Raw genomic sequence first — 17,350 nt, 5'->3', positions numbered from 1 at the left:
CCTTCAGAGGGAGTTGTAGCTCCATCAAGAGTAGGCAACTTTTCATCCATCTGATCTAGGGAACCACCCACTAACAGTGTCTCAGTGTTGTCTGGATTGAGTTTCACTTTATTGGCTCTCATTTGGTCCATTTCTGAGGCAGGACAATGCTCTAGCACATCCACTGCCATGCCTGTAGATGTAAAGGTAGAGCTGTGTGTCATCAGCATATACCAAAACTCCTGATTACCCCACTCAGTGGTTTCATGTAGATGTTAAACAGCATTGGGGACAAAATCAAACCTTGAGAAAGCCCACACGGAAGACTATGTGTTTTTTCTACAGATACTTGGTTGTTATACATTGATTCAAAGCAATAGCTATCATTACCCTTGTATTTGTGTTTCTATGATAATGAATCTGTATTATGAACAATAAAGTAAGCTAAAAGAACAGCCCTTTGTTATTGGAGAAAAATGGAAAATTGCTGAACAGCCTGACCTCAATCTGTACCTTGTATAATTAATGAAAGCATCATGGATGACAACACCAGTCTTGGAGATATTACATATATTGTCAGAGTCACCCGTGGTCCCAGCTCACAAGAGACCAAAGTCCAGTCCGGCTTATGTACAAAAGCTTTTATTGAAGAACATTCTTAGCTTCACATCCGAGCTCCGTGACTCTACGTCTGTTACGCTTAGACCGCTGAAGTCCCCTCTGAGTCAGTCCCGCCTCTACACCAGTTTAAGAGGCTTGTACTGGCCCACCTCTTCCTCTCTTTCCTTTTCTGCAGGGTCTTTCTGCCCCCCTGTGTTCTCTCCCTTCGGGACTCCCCAGAGGCTGAATCCTCTGGCGCCTCCTCCCCCCTCCTTCGGGCTTTGGGACCAGGCTCCTCCCCAGGACTCTCTTCACTTCCGCGCGCCTCCCATTTTGAACTTGGTGCGCGTACGTTGCTCCTGACCTTCCCTTTGACAGTTACACTGCTCTCGATACTACTTTCCTCCCCTTCCGGCAGGACGTCTTGCCCTGATCTCCTTCCCCTCTCTGCTTCCTGTTCTGCTCCTTCTGACACACTGGTCACTCCACCCCCTTCACTCCGTTCCGGCGGAGCAGCCGGTCCCGATCTCCAACTCCCACTGGGGGTTCCCCCTTCGTTTCCCTGCTCCTGACTGCTTCCCCCTCTAGCTCCCCTTGGCTTGACCAGAGGGGCTCCCTTTTGGGAGTCCTCCGATTCACTAGACGGACTCATGGACAATCTTGGGTCATTGTCGTCCTCTTCCTCGTCACCCTGGAATCCTTCCCCCTCGCTCTCTGTCTCCTCCCTCATCTGCGTCTCTCTCCCTGAACCCCTGACATCCATGTTGCACTAATTTTTGAAACCATTTTTTAAAGGAATAATTATTGTAACACAATACAGCATTTATTTAATCTATCCTCACAATCCCTGAATCAGGCTTTCACAATAACAGTTCCAGTTTATGGATAGAAAACCGACTCTGAGGGAATGTGATTCATCCAGAGACCAACCAGAGGGTTCATGATTGAGCATGTATTTGAAGTTGCATGTTCAACCCAATGGGCTGTAAATGTTGCTGCCAATCACAAATGGAATGGTTTTTCAGTCACACAATAGAACCTCAATTTCTTCTCATGCCCCTGCATTACCTTGCACTCCCTCAAAACCTGCTCTTTAGGGTTGGGGGGGATCCTCTGAAAAAGACTGGGGTGTATGTGTTGAATAATGGAAAGCTAACTCCTGTTGCACAAGCAGAGGTCCACTCATATAACATTGAATTCTGTCCAACATCAACCAGACTATGCTGCTTGTATTAGATCAATTTAAGAATGCTGAACCAATAAAAACCAATAAGAAAAGTCCATAATGCAAAATAATCCATGACTGTGTAATCATTTATTAACACTTCTGTTCATTTTGTAATAAGTAACTTAGGTAGTGCTAAAACAAACAGAAGGAATTGTTTTCTTAAGATGATCTTAAGATGAAGGGTAGTATATAAGTCAAGCAAACAAAGAAATTCCATCATGATAATTTTATATAGACAAAATATAGTCATGAAGGCTGTAAGTCCCCTGATGGAATGTGAATAGCTGGAATGTAGAGAAAGGCAAGATGGTAGCTGGCTGGACTGCACTTCAATGGTTGGAACTGGAAGGAGGTAATTTAAGCAGTACAGCCCAACCACTCTGTTTTTTATAGATGGAATGTAGCCTACGGTACAAAGGTAAGTCATGTGCTACACACACTTTTTGCCTCTGGATTTGTCCACTATTGGCATGTGGTCCTGGAAGGTCACTTGGGAGGGGAAATGGCCCCTGGGTAGAAAAATGTTTCCTACTCTTCTTTTACTCCATCATGAACACATGCATTAACTAATGAGATTGCCTAAAGGTTGCCATTAATGTCTGGAAATTTTCAGATGAAAAACTTGTTTGAAAAATCTGAAGACTTTATTATTAGGGCACAAACTATTTGAACTCCTTAGGTGTGATAACCAATGTGGTACTTCTACTATACATATAGTATTTGTGTTATAGAAGTTTCTAAATATAAATATTGCAGCAAGTGGTTAATGAGTAGTGACTAAATATTGAAAGCATTACATCGTTTCATTTGATGATGCAGAGAATGATTTCTGCTTGACAGAATTGCAGGCCATTATGCACTGATGTTCAGTTCCCTTTCACAGGTGCTATTGCCCCAAAGAACCCATTGTCATTTATCTCTTAACCGCTGATTCTTAAAACCAGTTTCTTCTTTTAATCTCATGGATATTGCTAAATTGGATTAAACAAATGAGCATAATATTCAATTACAACTAGTGAAGAGAATGATTTAATAAAAGCAAAGCTGTACAGGTCTTATTGGTGCTATATTATTAACATTATAAGTCATTATCAAGGCACAAGTACAGGGACAGAATGAGAAAAACTAAATGGCTGCCTGTTGAGTGTTCCTGTTCATTTCATGGATAATTCCCGTAAGGAGAAAATCACTGTAGAAAATCTGTGCTAAAACTGAATGTGATGGAAGACAGCCTCTGAATCTGGCTGCAATAATTGTAAATCTGTGTGACAAAGCAATCTGTGCTGGAATTGGGACAACGGCTATGAGCCATAATGGCTATGCTCAGCCTGCACTGTTGGAGGCAGTATGTTTCTGAATAACACTTGCTGGGAATCACAGTGCTGTTGCTCTCTGGTCCAGCATGTGAGCTTCCCCTAGGCATTTGTTTGGCCACTGTGAGAACAGGAGACCAGACGAAATGGGCCTTTCTCCTGATCCGGCAGGCCTCTTCTCATGTTCTTATCAACTTTCTTTGGAATCAGGATCCAAAAGGCAATCAAAATTTACCTTGGCGAAGAAAAGAAACTATAATGCATGAGGAAGAAAGACTGTCTGAGGTTCACGGAAGCATGAGCGTGTTTGTGTGAATGTGTATCATTAAAGCCTTATTGCTTAGTGGACAGTGTAGTGGAGTAGACCTCTTACCTGACCTGATCTCTCAGCAGGTGAGTTAATGAAGCTTACTGGGAGGGGTAAGCTTCATGACAAGGGTGTCATGACAAGGGTGTCATGGAGCAAACACACCAGAGGAGCTAATCTGGCACTCCTGCTGGTGCATCTGCTCTGTGCCATCCAAGCTGCTGCATCCCCTGTTGCCCTTGCTGCTAGTGAACAGCAGTGACTAGGAGGTCAGGTAAGCACCTCTGCCCTATGACGCCATCTGCTACTACCTAGTTGAAACTAGAGTGTGGAAAATGGGTATTTCAGGCACAACTTCCAGTAATTTGTGATTATTTTAATGAAGGGCAATTCTTACCTGGTGAGAGTCACATTCTAATTCCCATTAATTATAGATTTTATATGTTTCTTTAGCTAGGAAATGGAAGGTAACAGTTTTTACCAGTGACCTACCATCTGCCAGCACCAGCTCACAAGTTTATATTGTACTATATGGGGATCAAAATAATTCAGGAGCTGTCTTTCTATATGGAGAGGAGAAAAAGGTGTTTGAAAGAGGAAATGAAGATACATTCATTGTAAGTTATTACTATATCAAAATACTGTTTTTTATAAGGATAGCACATGATTAAAAATAAAGAGTTAACTTTTTTTGTTAAGCAAAGTTTTCATTTCTTTATTGTTAGGTCCAGAACACAGTTCAGTCATTCTCCAGTTGTGTGGAGTGGAAAAGACTATAACAAAAAGTGGTGTACGCTTCTGAAGTAGCTGTTTGTGGTTTTAGGGCTGCCATTCTTTTAGCGTTGCTCCACATAATCCTGTTTACTGAATTATATTATTTGCCACCGTCACATGGCATTTTGAATTTTCAAAAACTGCTTTCACTGCAGATCAGTTGTAATGGATGTTCTAAACATTTTGTCATGGGGAAGCAGTTCTCAACCCACTGGGTGGTGTTCAATGACTGCATGCTGTCAGCACAAGATTTCTGCTTCCACGATGTGACTTTTCCATCCCTCTCATTCCACTGCATGCCCTGAACCCTCTCGGTTCTGTTCCAGAGGGTTGGGAAAACCCCTAGAACACATAGGGGGGTGCAGGGGGAGGAGATGGGGAGAGCAATATGTTGCATGAACAGAAATCTTTGCATGGACAAAATGTTTATGTAGTGCTACATTGCATACAACCCATGACTTGAATTTAAGGTGGGTAAACAGTAATAATGGGGTTTTCCTGATGGAACTCACTTGTATTCCCAGGGTCAATTCATGACTTCCAGCATATCAGCTGAGGCCAAGATGGCTCTATGTTTTCCAGTGATACTTACTAAAGGTGAATTCAGTCCAGTTGGCTTTTGGAAAACCATGAGAAATGTTGCCTAAGATAGATGGGTGCAGTTGAAATCCATGGTTGCCACCATCAGAAATGCCCAGTCCCCAGAGGGAGCAGTAGAAATGAAAAATGAGTGAAGTATGCATCAGCCTGTATGATATGTCCTAGCTTGGCTTATAGTACCCAGGGGAGGTTGGATTGAAGCAGTGCACTTACTGGAAGGGTAAGGTCACATCCTGAAGAGCAAAGTCAAATCTGAAAAGGCAGAATCACATTTAATAAGCTGTACAAGATAATAACTGCCAAGGTAAAGCACAGTATGTTAGAACCCTGGACTATGGCAAGTACAGGCAGAAACTGCTACCTCAGAATTATACTGAAGCCTTCTGAAGGCCAACTGGTCTGGACCTACTTTTAACATCTCCCCCTATGAGGAGCTGCCTGTTTCTTAAAGGATCATTTCATGATTCTGCAGCTGCAGCCTCCAATGGCACGTGGAAGGTGAAGACTGGATCAGGGGGTACACTTTGAGTCTGAGAAGTCAGGGAAAGCAACATCCTCTAGAAGGTACTTGAGTGAAGGGCAAAGGCTTCCCAGACAACGCTCCTTCTCCTCTGATTTCCCCCTGGGCTGGGAAGAAGAGTTGAGGCCAGAGAACAAGAGATTATATTCCATTGGCTGGCTAGCCTTCTGCTTTTTTGGTCCATCTGAGGCAACCTCAACCCATATAACTCTCAGTTCATCACATTTCCCTGTAGAGGTTGGCTTCACGCTTCAAGGACTACAAGTATATAAAAATAAACAGTGATGTTCATATAAGTAATGAAGTCATTCCAGACTGTAAATTGATAAGCTGGCTAATGTCCTAAGATGAAACACTCTATTTATCACACCATTCTAAGCAAGGATTTGCTGCTTCAATATGTTGTAGGCTGCAATGATGCCCTAAGATTGAACCCATTGACACAAAAATCCTAAACACATTTACTTCATTTGAATTCTATTTCAAGTAGATTTACTCAGTTTTGCAGACTCACAGCTGGACCTACTTATTCAGTCCTCCTTGAGCTAAATGCTTTACAAAGATGAAATAGTATTCTGAAGTAATATGTGAAACATATTGAACCAAAGTTACTGGAGCAGTTTTATGTTCAAAGAAGCTAGATGAACTGCTGTTTTGTGTGTGGTTATTTTAACAGATACAAACGGAAGACCTAGGAGAGCTCTACAAAATACGGATAGGGCACAATAACTCTGGAGAAACCCCTGCCTGGCACTGCAAAGAGGTGAGCTATGTCCATATCTTAAAATCAATCATCCTTTCTGAAGATCTTGGCAAATGACACTTTTGCTGCTTTGCCAAAACCTTAGTCATGCACATACTATATGTTCACATGTTGCATAGCTACACCATTGGAATAGTACATTGTTGCTGCTGAAGAAAATGTTATCCAGTAAACAAGATTTTGGTAAATCACAGACTCATGGTTAGTGATATACAGTGGTACCTCGGGTTACAGACGCTTCCGGTTACAGACTCCGCTAACCTAGAAATAGTACCTCGGGTTAAGAACTTTGCTTCAGGATGAGAACAGAAATCACACAGCGGTGGCGGCGGCGGCGGCAGCAGCAGCAGCAGCAGCAGCAGCAGCAGCGGGAGGCCCCATTAGCTAAAGTGGTACCTCAGGTTAATCACAGTTTCAGGTTAAGAACGGATCTCCAGAACAAATTAAGTTCTTAACCCGAGGTACCAATGTACTTTTAAGTGAATGCCAAGTTACTAAAGACAATGAAGAACACCACACAGCCAATGGACTATGATGACAGCAAGCTCTATTTGAATCCCTGTTCTCAGCTATTCAGCTCACTAGAGACTGCTCTAAAGAAACAGTGACACCACCAAAGTTCAAAGTTCAAAGTTTGATTTATTACGGCCATTGGCCCATATCGAAAACAATACATCAAAATTTATCCATACACAATACAATTTAAACAGTATAAAATCCAAGTTAAAACACCCATATAAAACCAATTTTACTTCAATTAAGTAAACACTATACACAACAAGCTCCCTCAATGTAAACCGCAATTCAAATCCCTCAGATTTTGGGAGATATGCGTCTTAGTTCTGGCACTTATTGATGGTTCTTAAGTTTAGCTAAGCTGTCAGAGTCATACAGTGATCCATTTCTCCTCTTTTGAAATAAGACATTAATCAGGTATCTAGCGACTGCAAGGGATCTACTTGTGTCTTCGTCGTTTAATAAGTATATTATTTGGGCTTCCTGAGGTCTGTCAGCAATTTTCGATAAATATGGGGCCAGAAACTTGGACCGTGAAGCCGAATGTAATGGACAACAGAAGATTATATGATATAACGATTCTATAGATCCACTTTTACAGTCACAGAGGAGTGAGATCTGTCCGTTGGAGAGTCTGTTACCCAACACATTTGATGGGAAAACATTGAATCTAGCCTTTATAAAGGCATACCTGTGCATCACCACAGATAAGGTAGTTAGATAAGATGGAAGTTTGGTGACACCACCATTTTACAAGATTTGGAAGTGGAGGAAGAGTACATGCTTCTTTTGAATTTCAACAATAGGTTGGGACAGTCACTGTGTCTCAGCCTAACCCTTTTATTTAAAAAATACCCTAGATTGTAGTGAGGATAACAATCAGATAGCCCTATATATTTGCCATCTTAAGGTTTTGGATTTTTAAGATGAAGGCTGCAATCTAAAATAAAAATAATCCACCAAGTACTGCATCCACACAAGAATGCTGATAAGGACTCTATTCGCTTGTTCTGTCCCCTCACACCACAATTACTATCATGTGATTGGGAGAGTGGGAATGACTCCTTTGCTCCTGCCTCTTTCTACACACCTCTGTTGTCATTCCTGTAAATGGAAGGACCTGCCTGTTTTCGTTCTCTCAATTTCTCATTCTTCCAATCTTAAATTCAATTATGCACATTTCTGCAGTCATTTTCAATATACAGTGGTACCTCAGGATAAGTACTTAATTCGTTCCAGAGGTCTGTTCTTAACCTGAAACTGTTCTTAACCTGAAGCACCACTTTAGCTAATGGGGCCTCCTGCTGCCGCTGTGCCACCAGAGCACGATTTCTGTTCTTATCCTGAAGCAAAGTTCTTAACCCGAGGTACTATTTCTGGGTTAGCGGAGTTTGTAACCTGAAGCGTATGTAACCTGAAGCGTATGTAACCCGAGGTACCACTGTATACATATTTAATCCCCATGAAAATTCTTCAGCATTTTACTGTTAATTTCTATCTAGTTACACATCTTTGTATGCTGTTTTGATTAATGTAAACATCTTTACAAGCAGTTTCACTTAATGCATTTTAGTATGATATTTTCACCCTAATATATGCATTTTTTAAAACACCCTAATATATGCATTTTTTAAAACATTGGCTTGACAACTGCAAAATTTGATAAATGCAAATTTTGAAGGATGACTGTGTTTTAGTTGTCATCAAAGTGTAAATTTGATAGATTCAGATTCAGACATGAACTGAATTTGTTGTATTGTGTCTGCAGTTGGGAGACTGTTCTGGTCAAGTAAGCTCTTGGTGTGATTCAGAATAAATGAAAAGTATTTCTGAGTAAAAAAACCAGAGAAACATTTTGTGCATTTTTGGGGAGTGTAGTCAGGTTCCATCCTTGGATATACTCATCTTAGACTTCTAAAGAGCACAGACACAGTTATCATGTATTCTAAGGGGGGAAAGGTAGATTAGAGAGATTTGTATGGTTTACACTTACAGTACAAATTCAGGAAACCTCTGACATGGGTTTGGGTTGGAAAACTCATTCTATATATTTACAATGCAGCATAAAAAGTGACCCTCACATACTCGGGGTCTGTACCAGTAGAGACTGTAACAGCATTTGTTCATTTTTGAAAAGTATTAGTCCATTTTTGTAAAGATACCACAATAATGTAGACTTGATTGTTTGCATTTCAGCTGCATTTGCAGAATCTTGTGACAGGGGAGCAGTTTGATTTCCCTGTAGATAGGTGGCTGGCACAACAGGATGATGGCGAAATAAGTCAAGAACTTCCTGTTTTACATCTGGGTCAGCCCATTCTTCCAGGTAAGGAATACAAAAATAGCAGGAGTTATGGGGACTCTTCCCGTCCCTATAACTGCGATCAATAGGAAACTGCTTAGACATGGAAAATACTTAATGGGGAATGATAAATAGAAATATATGACCATTAAATACATGTTTAAGCCCAATACTTTTAACATTAAAAGCTTCCCTAAACAGGGCTGCCTTCAGATGTCTTCTAAAGGTCTGGTAGTTGTTATTCTCTTTGACATCTGGTGGGAGGGCTTTCCACAGGGTGGGTGCCACTACTGAGAAGGCCCTCTGCCTGGTTCCCTGTAACTTGGCTTCTCACAGTGAGGGAACTGCCAGAAGGCCCTCAGTGCTGGACCTCAGGGTCCGGGTAGAATGATGGTGGTGGAGACGCTCCTTCAGGTACACTGGACCAAGGCCATTTAGGGCTTTGCCCACATCCCTCTATACTGCTCTGATCGCTTCCTACTCAGTGTTATATCTGGTAGCTACATTTGCTAACAGAGATTCTCCTCATTCGGTACAAGCAACCATTCCCCCTTCTCTACTCTCTGAGTTCCGATAGTAGATGTGGAAATATGCCAAGATAAAGAAGTTAATTTAGAAATTATGTCTTGGAGACCAACTTAGTCATGCTTAGAACAGCCCCAATGAAATCAATGGGATTTAATGGTCCACTAACCCATTGATTTTAGAGGGACAATTAAGCATATGTTTAAATCTCTCCCAGTGAAATTAGATGAACTTCAAGATGCTTAACTTTGCCTGGTTGGTTTCTTTTCCACATTTATTTATATACATTAATATTTTCCTTGTATAAATCAGCTTAATGCCTCTGGGTCATTGCTCCCAGACAGATGTTACAGAAGCTGCTTGCCTTGATATACAACACTTTCTCCACATTATTGTAGAGAATTATTGTTATCTTAATTATTTATTAAATTTCTATACTGCCCTTCTCTGAGGATCACAGGGCAGTTTAGAATATTCAAACACAAAAATGTATAACATCATAACAAATGTATAGCAAAAATAGTATCTCTCCCCCACCCAGTTTAAAAGGCCATATCCATTTAACTGTTAATTAGCCAAAGGCCTGGGAGAAGGGAATGTTTTTGCCTGGTGCCTAAAGGTATGTAACAAAGGTGCCAGATAACCCTCCCTGGAAAGAGCATTCCACAAGTGGGGAGCCAGTGCAGAAAAGGCCCATTCTCATGTTGCCACCCTCCAGACCTCTTGTGGAGGAGGCACATGAGGAGGGGGCTCAAATGATGATTGCAGGGTCCAGGTCAGTTCATTTAGGAACAGGTGATCCTTGAGCCATGTTGAATGTCAAAACTAGCACCAGAAAGTAATTGGAAGCTAGTGCAGTTGGGCCAGGATCGGTGTAAGACAGGCATAGGCAAACTTGAACCTCCAGATGTTTTGGGACAACAGATGTTTTGGGACTACAACTCCCACCATCCCTGACCACTGGTCCTGTTAGCTAGGGATGATGAGAGCTGTCATCCCAAAACATCTGGAGGGCCGAGTTTGCCTATGCCTGGTGTAAGATGCTCAAGCCATCTTGCCCCAGTGAGCAACCTGGCCGCTGAATTCTGCACTGGCTGAAGTTTCTGAACCATCCTCAGAGGTAGCCCCACATAGACTGCATTGCAGTAATCTAACCTAGAAGTTACTAGAGCATAGATGACAGAAGTTAGGCTATCTCTGTCCAGATAGGGGTGTAGCTGGGCCACCAGCCAAAGCTAGTGGAAGGCATTCAAGGCCACCAAGGCCACTTGTGCCTCAAGTGACAGCAGTACCCTCAAGCTTTGTACTTGCTCCTCCATATTGAAAAAGGCACACACCCTTTCATGAATGAGGCAGAGTACCAACATTTATTTTTCCATAAACACATACATCCTGATGTTGATGACACATAAGAAACACCCTATATATGATTTGTTTTCTTATAGACACTAGCTAATATGAGGGCAACTCTTCTTACTGTATAGTAAGCCAAACTTCCCAATAGGATGATGCATCTATATCAGTTGTTGGTGTTGTGCATGCAATAGTATGTTTGTAAAAGCCTGTCTTCTCTTACTGTCAGTGGCAGTGTATGAGGTGCATGTGGTAACAGGTGATCTGTGGAATGCTGGAACAGAAGCTGATATCTACATTGCTGTCTATGGAGAAAAGGGTGACACCGGTTCCCGACAGCTCCGTAGGTCAAAGAAACCTAGGAAATGTGTAAAAGGACAAGTGAGTGGATTACAGCAATGCGTCCTTATCTTCTGTCCCCATTTCATTGTGAATATTTCTACAGGGCTATTCATGCATTCAGAAAGCACAGGTTTCTAACCCATAAACTCATTTGTCCCAATATTGCTACGTACTAGCAATATGTCAGGACATTTTTTAAAAAATCATATCAGTAGGGACAGTTCAAATAGGAAGGTATTCTGCCAAAGTCAGATCCGCTAGTGTATGTAGTTTGGCTGAGATGTTCTTCAGCAGACTGAGGTCTCTGGGGTAGGGTGCAGCCAGCCTTTATAGGGTGGGGGGGTAGACCGGAGTGAAGCCTGCTACACTTCCAAGCCCCACCCACTTGCCACGGCTGGATTAGCCCAAGATTCAAATGGTTAGCTGGAGGGAAAGCCCACCAATCCAAGCAGCCGGCCAGGGGATTCCTCAGCTGCCAGCCACCTAGCCTCAGTGTTGCTTCCAAGGGAGCTGAGCCCGCTGGACAATTATTTTAATTCAGGCGAGTTACTGTGATCAACAAGAATTATTTTTGCCATTTACCACACAGGTAGAAACTGGTTTTGGGTATCCATTCATACTTATGTGCTTCACTGACCACATAGGCTGATAATGCATCGGAGAGAGAGATCTAACGTTTTTAATCCTGAAACTTTTCTAATCACACTTTAATTGTTTGATTGCAGACTGATATATTTTTACTTGAAGCCGTGCACCTTGGAAATCTGCATAGAATTGTTATAGGACACAATGGACTTGGCTCAGGTCAGAAATGTCAATGCAGTGAATTCTGTCAACCTGTTTTGCTGACATAGAAATGATGACAAGTAGCCTGTTTATATGACTGCTGGACTCACAGAAGCGACATATTTTTATTTTTATTTTTAAAATGACAGATCAATATTTAGGACAAGCGGGTTATTTTAGGAAAAATATGCCTACCATCATTTGTGAGAACTGTGACAAACTGGACATTCAAACTGTTTTCACACATGATTGTGTACACATTTTTTACATATTTTTTCTTAAACTTTGTGTAGGGAAACTATAATGTTTGAAGAGGTAAAGTGATTTTCAGCCTTTTACTGAGAACTGCAGCATAAAAGAATGAATCTTCTCAGTTATGCTTTGTGCTTGTCAATATACAATTCTCCCAAACTGGTGACAATCTGCATTCTGAACCTTTGCTTTGATTGGTTGATGATTGAACCATTACTTTTCTGTGCTCCTGGAGTATGCCACAAAATTACACTGCTTCACAGCAGTTTATCATTCAGTAAGCACTGCAGCCTTTACAGCATAAACTGTCGGATTAGGGTTTCTTCCTCTACATACAATTCACATTTGATTCCCTCCCTCCAAAAAATATCATAGAGGAAAGTTTGCTAATATGTAAATGCTATTCATATGTAGTACAAATAAATGGTCCACAGATGTGTGTTGATTATTTGATTATACAAGACTTGATTATTAGCAGGTGAGCATGTGCTCAGATTTAATGGAAAAGGTGAATTCAAGGTGACATTGAGTAAGATATATGTTTTGTTAGCCCTGTGATGACTCAATTGCATATCTACAGCATCCCATGCATTGTTCATGCACATTTTATCTGGATCTTAGTAACAGTCATTTGTGTGTGTGTGATTAGTTCACTATTAAGAATGGAATCTTTATCATCTTCATAATTCCTCCTAGGAAATGGTTGGTTTCTGGAGAAAATTGTAGTCAAGGATTTTATCACCAGCTCGGATTATAACTTTGCATGCCACAGGTTTGTGAAGTTTATAATTTTGAAAAAGATTGCGTTAACCAACTCATAATGTTAGACCTCATTGTACATGATGATCAGCTACGATCTTCCAAGAACCTGTTGTTAAGTTAGAAGAATTGCATAGTCTGAATTTCATAGAATCAAAGAATTGTAGAAGGGATCCCAGGGTCATCTAGTCCAGCGCCCCTGCAATAGTGTTTGTTTTAACTCAATAATGAAGAAAATGCACTGAGACCACTCAAAGGCACACTCAACATTTATTATCTCACCTGATCCAGATATAGCCTTTAATACTTAAAGAAGATTCTGGGGCTTACCTCACAGGTTCTGAGAAAAGACCTGGCTCAAACTGAGTCTTCCCCAGCAGATTCCAAATATTTTACCATCTTTTGACAATTATTTGTGTTTTCATTATAAAAGAAGATGTTTCTATTTGGTGAGGTTGGGAAAAGGCTTACTGTTTCAAAACATGAAGCAAAAATTTCAAGGATATAGAGCACCTGTTATATGCATCTACTAGTCAAATACTATGGGTGGTAACATTGCGTATGATCTTTTGATCAAATCATGGGGTGTAGAACCTGTGCCTTTTGCAGTATTGCTGGGCTACAACTTCCACCGCCTCTGCTCACTGACCATGCTGTCTGGAGCTGATGGGAGCTGGAGCCTAACAACCTCTGGAGGGCCATAGATTTCTCAGTTCTGGTGTAAGAGAGATTAGATATGCCACATCGCCCCCTCCTGGGCAGTCAGCCCCATTCACACCTCTTCATTAAACATAATGTGAGGGGGAAGTTCCACAGTTTCTTGTGGGGTGTTAGGGAATACAAGTAATTATTTCTTTACCTCAGTCACCCACATAAAACAATGAAAGCAGAACTCATCCTCTTTTCATAGACCTTAGCACAGGTCTACCCCCAGCTAATATCCCCTCTCAAGCTTTGGCCATCCTTTTTTTATGGAGGCTGTATTGAATGAATTGTTCTAAATATAATCTTGTCCATGCAACCCAGTACTATGCAAGTTTATTTGGAAGCAAATCATTTGACTGCAATGGGACTTGCTGTTCTCAAATAAGGCTGCTCCCAAACAAGGGAAACCAGCCAGATATTATTATTATTATTATTAATATTATTAATATTATTATTATTATTATTATTATTATTATTATTATTATTATTATTAGGTTGAACAGGATTTTCACAACAAAACATTATGAATGACCCGTTCATATCTATTTTATTCTTGTACCCATTCATTTCCTTTAACATACAGATTTTTATCTTCCTATATTAATGTTAGCCCCCAATCTATTGATAGAAATCACACACTGCTCAAGATGGCAATGTCTTCATCCAGTAGAGATCTTTCAGTACAGTTTTAATTTTATGGCAATCACATTTTTTTCTCATAAACACAATAATTGTTTGTGCCTGTACTTGTGTGTGTAGTAGCTTTCATTCTTCGCACAGCTGTGCACCACTTTTACAATACTGAGATTCAATTTTTTTAGGGGGAAATACTCATTATTAAACTTCTGAAAGAGAAGTTAACAAAAATGTTGCTCTTTTTAAATATTTGTCTTTCCCTAAAGGTAGACCTTTATCTGGTCCCACAACCACATGTTTCTGATATGTAGTCTAGAGTTGGCCAAACTAATAACCCAGGTTCATTTTAATATACTTGAGTTTATAAAGAGCAGCATGGAAATATGTATTGTTATTATATAATGTGTTTCCCCCCCCCCAAAGGTGGCTAGATCAAGGAGAAGATGATGGCAAAATTGTTAGAGAACTATATGCCACTCTTGACGACACATTTGCTGGGAGTAAGTATAAACCCCTGGCAGACAAGAACGTTTCATGAGCCATGGCACTTGGTGGTGTGTCTATAGAAGGTCACATTCTGGGTGTTTCAGTGTTGGTTGTGCATGCAACCAGTATATAATTTCTTTGATATTTAAGGTTTAGCACTGATACCTGCTTCAAAGTCTTAAGCTTAATCAGTCTGAGACTGTATTCTTATGCACGTTTAGTTGTGAGTAAGCCTTATTGAATGCATTGGGACTTACTTCCAGATCAACATGTGTAGGATCACAAAGTTTCCCTGAAATTATATAGGATTTAAGTCTTGTTGATTCTAGCAAATTTGCCCCTTAGACTTTACTCATATTAGTGTTTTTATTTCTGTAGGACAAGAGCTGGAAATCAAAAGAGCAGAAATGGTAAAATTCTACCTTCTATCCTTTTTTAAAGCTTTAAACAAAATTATTAGACCCATTTTAATCATGCTGTACAACATCTGTGGCTGTCCATTTGTTTCACACAAGCAGTCTTTGGGAGGGGCTATAGGTTCGTAGTAGAAATGGGCACTGTGCAAGCACAAGGTACAGTCCTTAATTAGCATCTCAAGCTAAAAGGTCATGGGTTGCATGGCTAAAATGCTTCTGATGGACACCCTTGAAGAACTTCTGCCAGTCAGAGCAGACAGCAATAGGCTGGTTGAAATTTATATTAATTCAGTGTAGGATACTTGATGTGTTGCCGTTTGTGTGATGATTTGTCGTCTGTCATTCTTTAACCAGTGGGCAGCTGAAAAATGGAAATTTCAGAAAGGCAATACACTTCAGTTTTACAACAAGGTATCCCATGGATTCATATGCCTGTCTCCTGATGGAACTGTTCATGCCCGTGGTGACAAGAAAGATAAATATGGTAACTTTGTTGTCTCTTCTTTGTTATCATGGTAAATTTTTGTTAACCCTTTTTGTGAAGAGAACTCTCTAAACTTTTGTAGATGTACAGTACAGAGTTAAGACAATAGAGTATTTAAACGAAATTCTTTGTTTTGTCATATCATTACACATATTAAGGCTAAGAGGAAAGGGCAGCTCCTTGAGCCTTTGTTGTACGGGCTGTAGAACCACACAGAAAGGCTCACATTTGGTTTGTGTAGCTTCACAAATGAGAAGCAGCAAAAATCAAGCCTGGAAATTGATCTCTTCATCTCAGACACTTTCCTCTGTAATTCTACGTGTGTGTGTGTGTGTGTGTGTGTGTGTGTGTGTGTGTAGAAGGTAGCTTGTAAGACCTAAGTGCTGATAGCAGCAGTGTACACTACCTGCTTCAAATGCAGCCAGGTCATTTCTCCACACTGTGATTCAAATTGTATCTGCACATCCTTGTTTGTATCAGTATGGCTGGGTGTGTTTCGATGTCACCCACTGTCTAGTCACACTAGTGGGCAAGGATAAACATTCCTGAGAGAACAACCTTGATATAGCAATTTCACCACCAGGACCATCACCAGAGAATCTAAAAGCCTCACATTTTATCTGTGAGAGGAACAATATATTTCGGAAAGAGTTAACTTCATGATTTTTTTGGGTTTTAAGAATGAGAACACCCCAGATAAAATGCTACGAAACAGCTGATCATGTTTTTTTGCTTCTATTTTTTTTTTAAGGTCTTTTCGATGTGGCCATCAAAAAAGGAAACACGTGTGTGTTTAAAAGTCACCCAGTGCCACACCTAGCCCTTGGCTTTGCTCATGGTTCAGTTGCTGGAATGGTATGAAGCTGCCCAGGTTTTTCCCATGTGTCTATGAATTTCCAAAAATGTAAACTGTGTCGCAAATATAGTGGTCACCAAAACCAGACGTATGTGATGACTCTCATAAACCTTGCCTCCCCACCCCCATTAGTAATCAGTTTTTTGTTTATAAATAGCTAAATATCAAAATATTAAGAAGTTTGTTTTCAGTATAAGATTACAGGGGACAAATTGTGCCAGTATGTTTCAAATGACTATTCTCAAACTGTTGAAGCCTTCAGGATTTGTCCCTGCAAATGTGTGATACATACTATTTTAGAGTGAATAATAAGAAAGAAGTAAAATAGTTGCTTGTTTTCACTATTTAAAATAGCAATGTAGCTTTCTTTTATGCATTCTTACTGAAGCATAGTGGGAAAGCTATATTTGTGACATATTAACAGTTCTTGAGGGCCTTTTGGATTGAAATCATGCAGAGAAAGTGGAAATAAATAAAAGGTTAATACCTTACATTTTGCGGGTGGGTTTGAATTACCGTACTGGGCTCCATGATTTTGGTTCAATCTTTTCTCTTTGGCATAACCAAAACTTCTAATGCTGCTGATATTGAGAATTTACAAAAAACCATACAGATTGCATTCAGTAGATAGGATGAAATATGGCAAGATCAGGAACTGATTAATATGCAGTGCAGTCTTCCCAGCTTGATGGGAGTTGTTGTCCAAAAACATCAAGAGAGCACCAAGTTGACAAAAGCCAACACAGCTTAAAGAGAGAATCAGAGGGCAGTGGGGTGTGGTTCTAAAAACTTTTGTACCACAAAGAAGCCTTCTTTGCCTAGAGTGTTTTATTCCAAAGCTGTGCACT

At 40.4% G+C, this 17,350-nt stretch overlaps 1 protein-coding gene across 4 annotated transcripts in view; it reads left to right on the top strand.

The window, feature by feature from the left end:
• RP1 (RP1 axonemal microtubule associated) overlaps positions 1 to 17,350 on the top strand; it is a 188,696-nt gene that overhangs the window by 31,161 nt on the left and 140,185 nt on the right. For all 4 annotated transcript variants that reach the window (XM_081873914.1, XM_081873915.1, XM_081873912.1 and 1 more), the window contains 10 exons: positions 3,881 to 4,044; positions 5,998 to 6,084; positions 8,797 to 8,926; positions 11,010 to 11,161; positions 11,848 to 11,926; positions 12,857 to 12,932; positions 14,684 to 14,760; positions 15,125 to 15,156; positions 15,517 to 15,646; positions 16,398 to 16,501. In XM_081873914.1, coding sequence (XP_081730040.1) covers positions 3,881 to 4,044; positions 5,998 to 6,084; positions 8,797 to 8,926; positions 11,010 to 11,161; positions 11,848 to 11,926; positions 12,857 to 12,932; positions 14,684 to 14,760; positions 15,125 to 15,156; positions 15,517 to 15,646; positions 16,398 to 16,501 — 1,031 coding nt within the window. The remainder of the gene's footprint in view (positions 1 to 3,880; positions 4,045 to 5,997; positions 6,085 to 8,796; positions 8,927 to 11,009; positions 11,162 to 11,847; positions 11,927 to 12,856; positions 12,933 to 14,683; positions 14,761 to 15,124; positions 15,157 to 15,516; positions 15,647 to 16,397; positions 16,502 to 17,350) is intronic.

This window comes from Podarcis erhardii, assembly GCF_964252035.2.
Source record: "Podarcis erhardii genome assembly, chromosome: 8".
In the NCBI taxonomy this organism is placed as follows: domain Eukaryota; kingdom Metazoa; phylum Chordata; class Lepidosauria; order Squamata; family Lacertidae; genus Podarcis; species Podarcis erhardii.
This window is presented reverse-complemented; position numbering and strand designations above follow the sequence as displayed.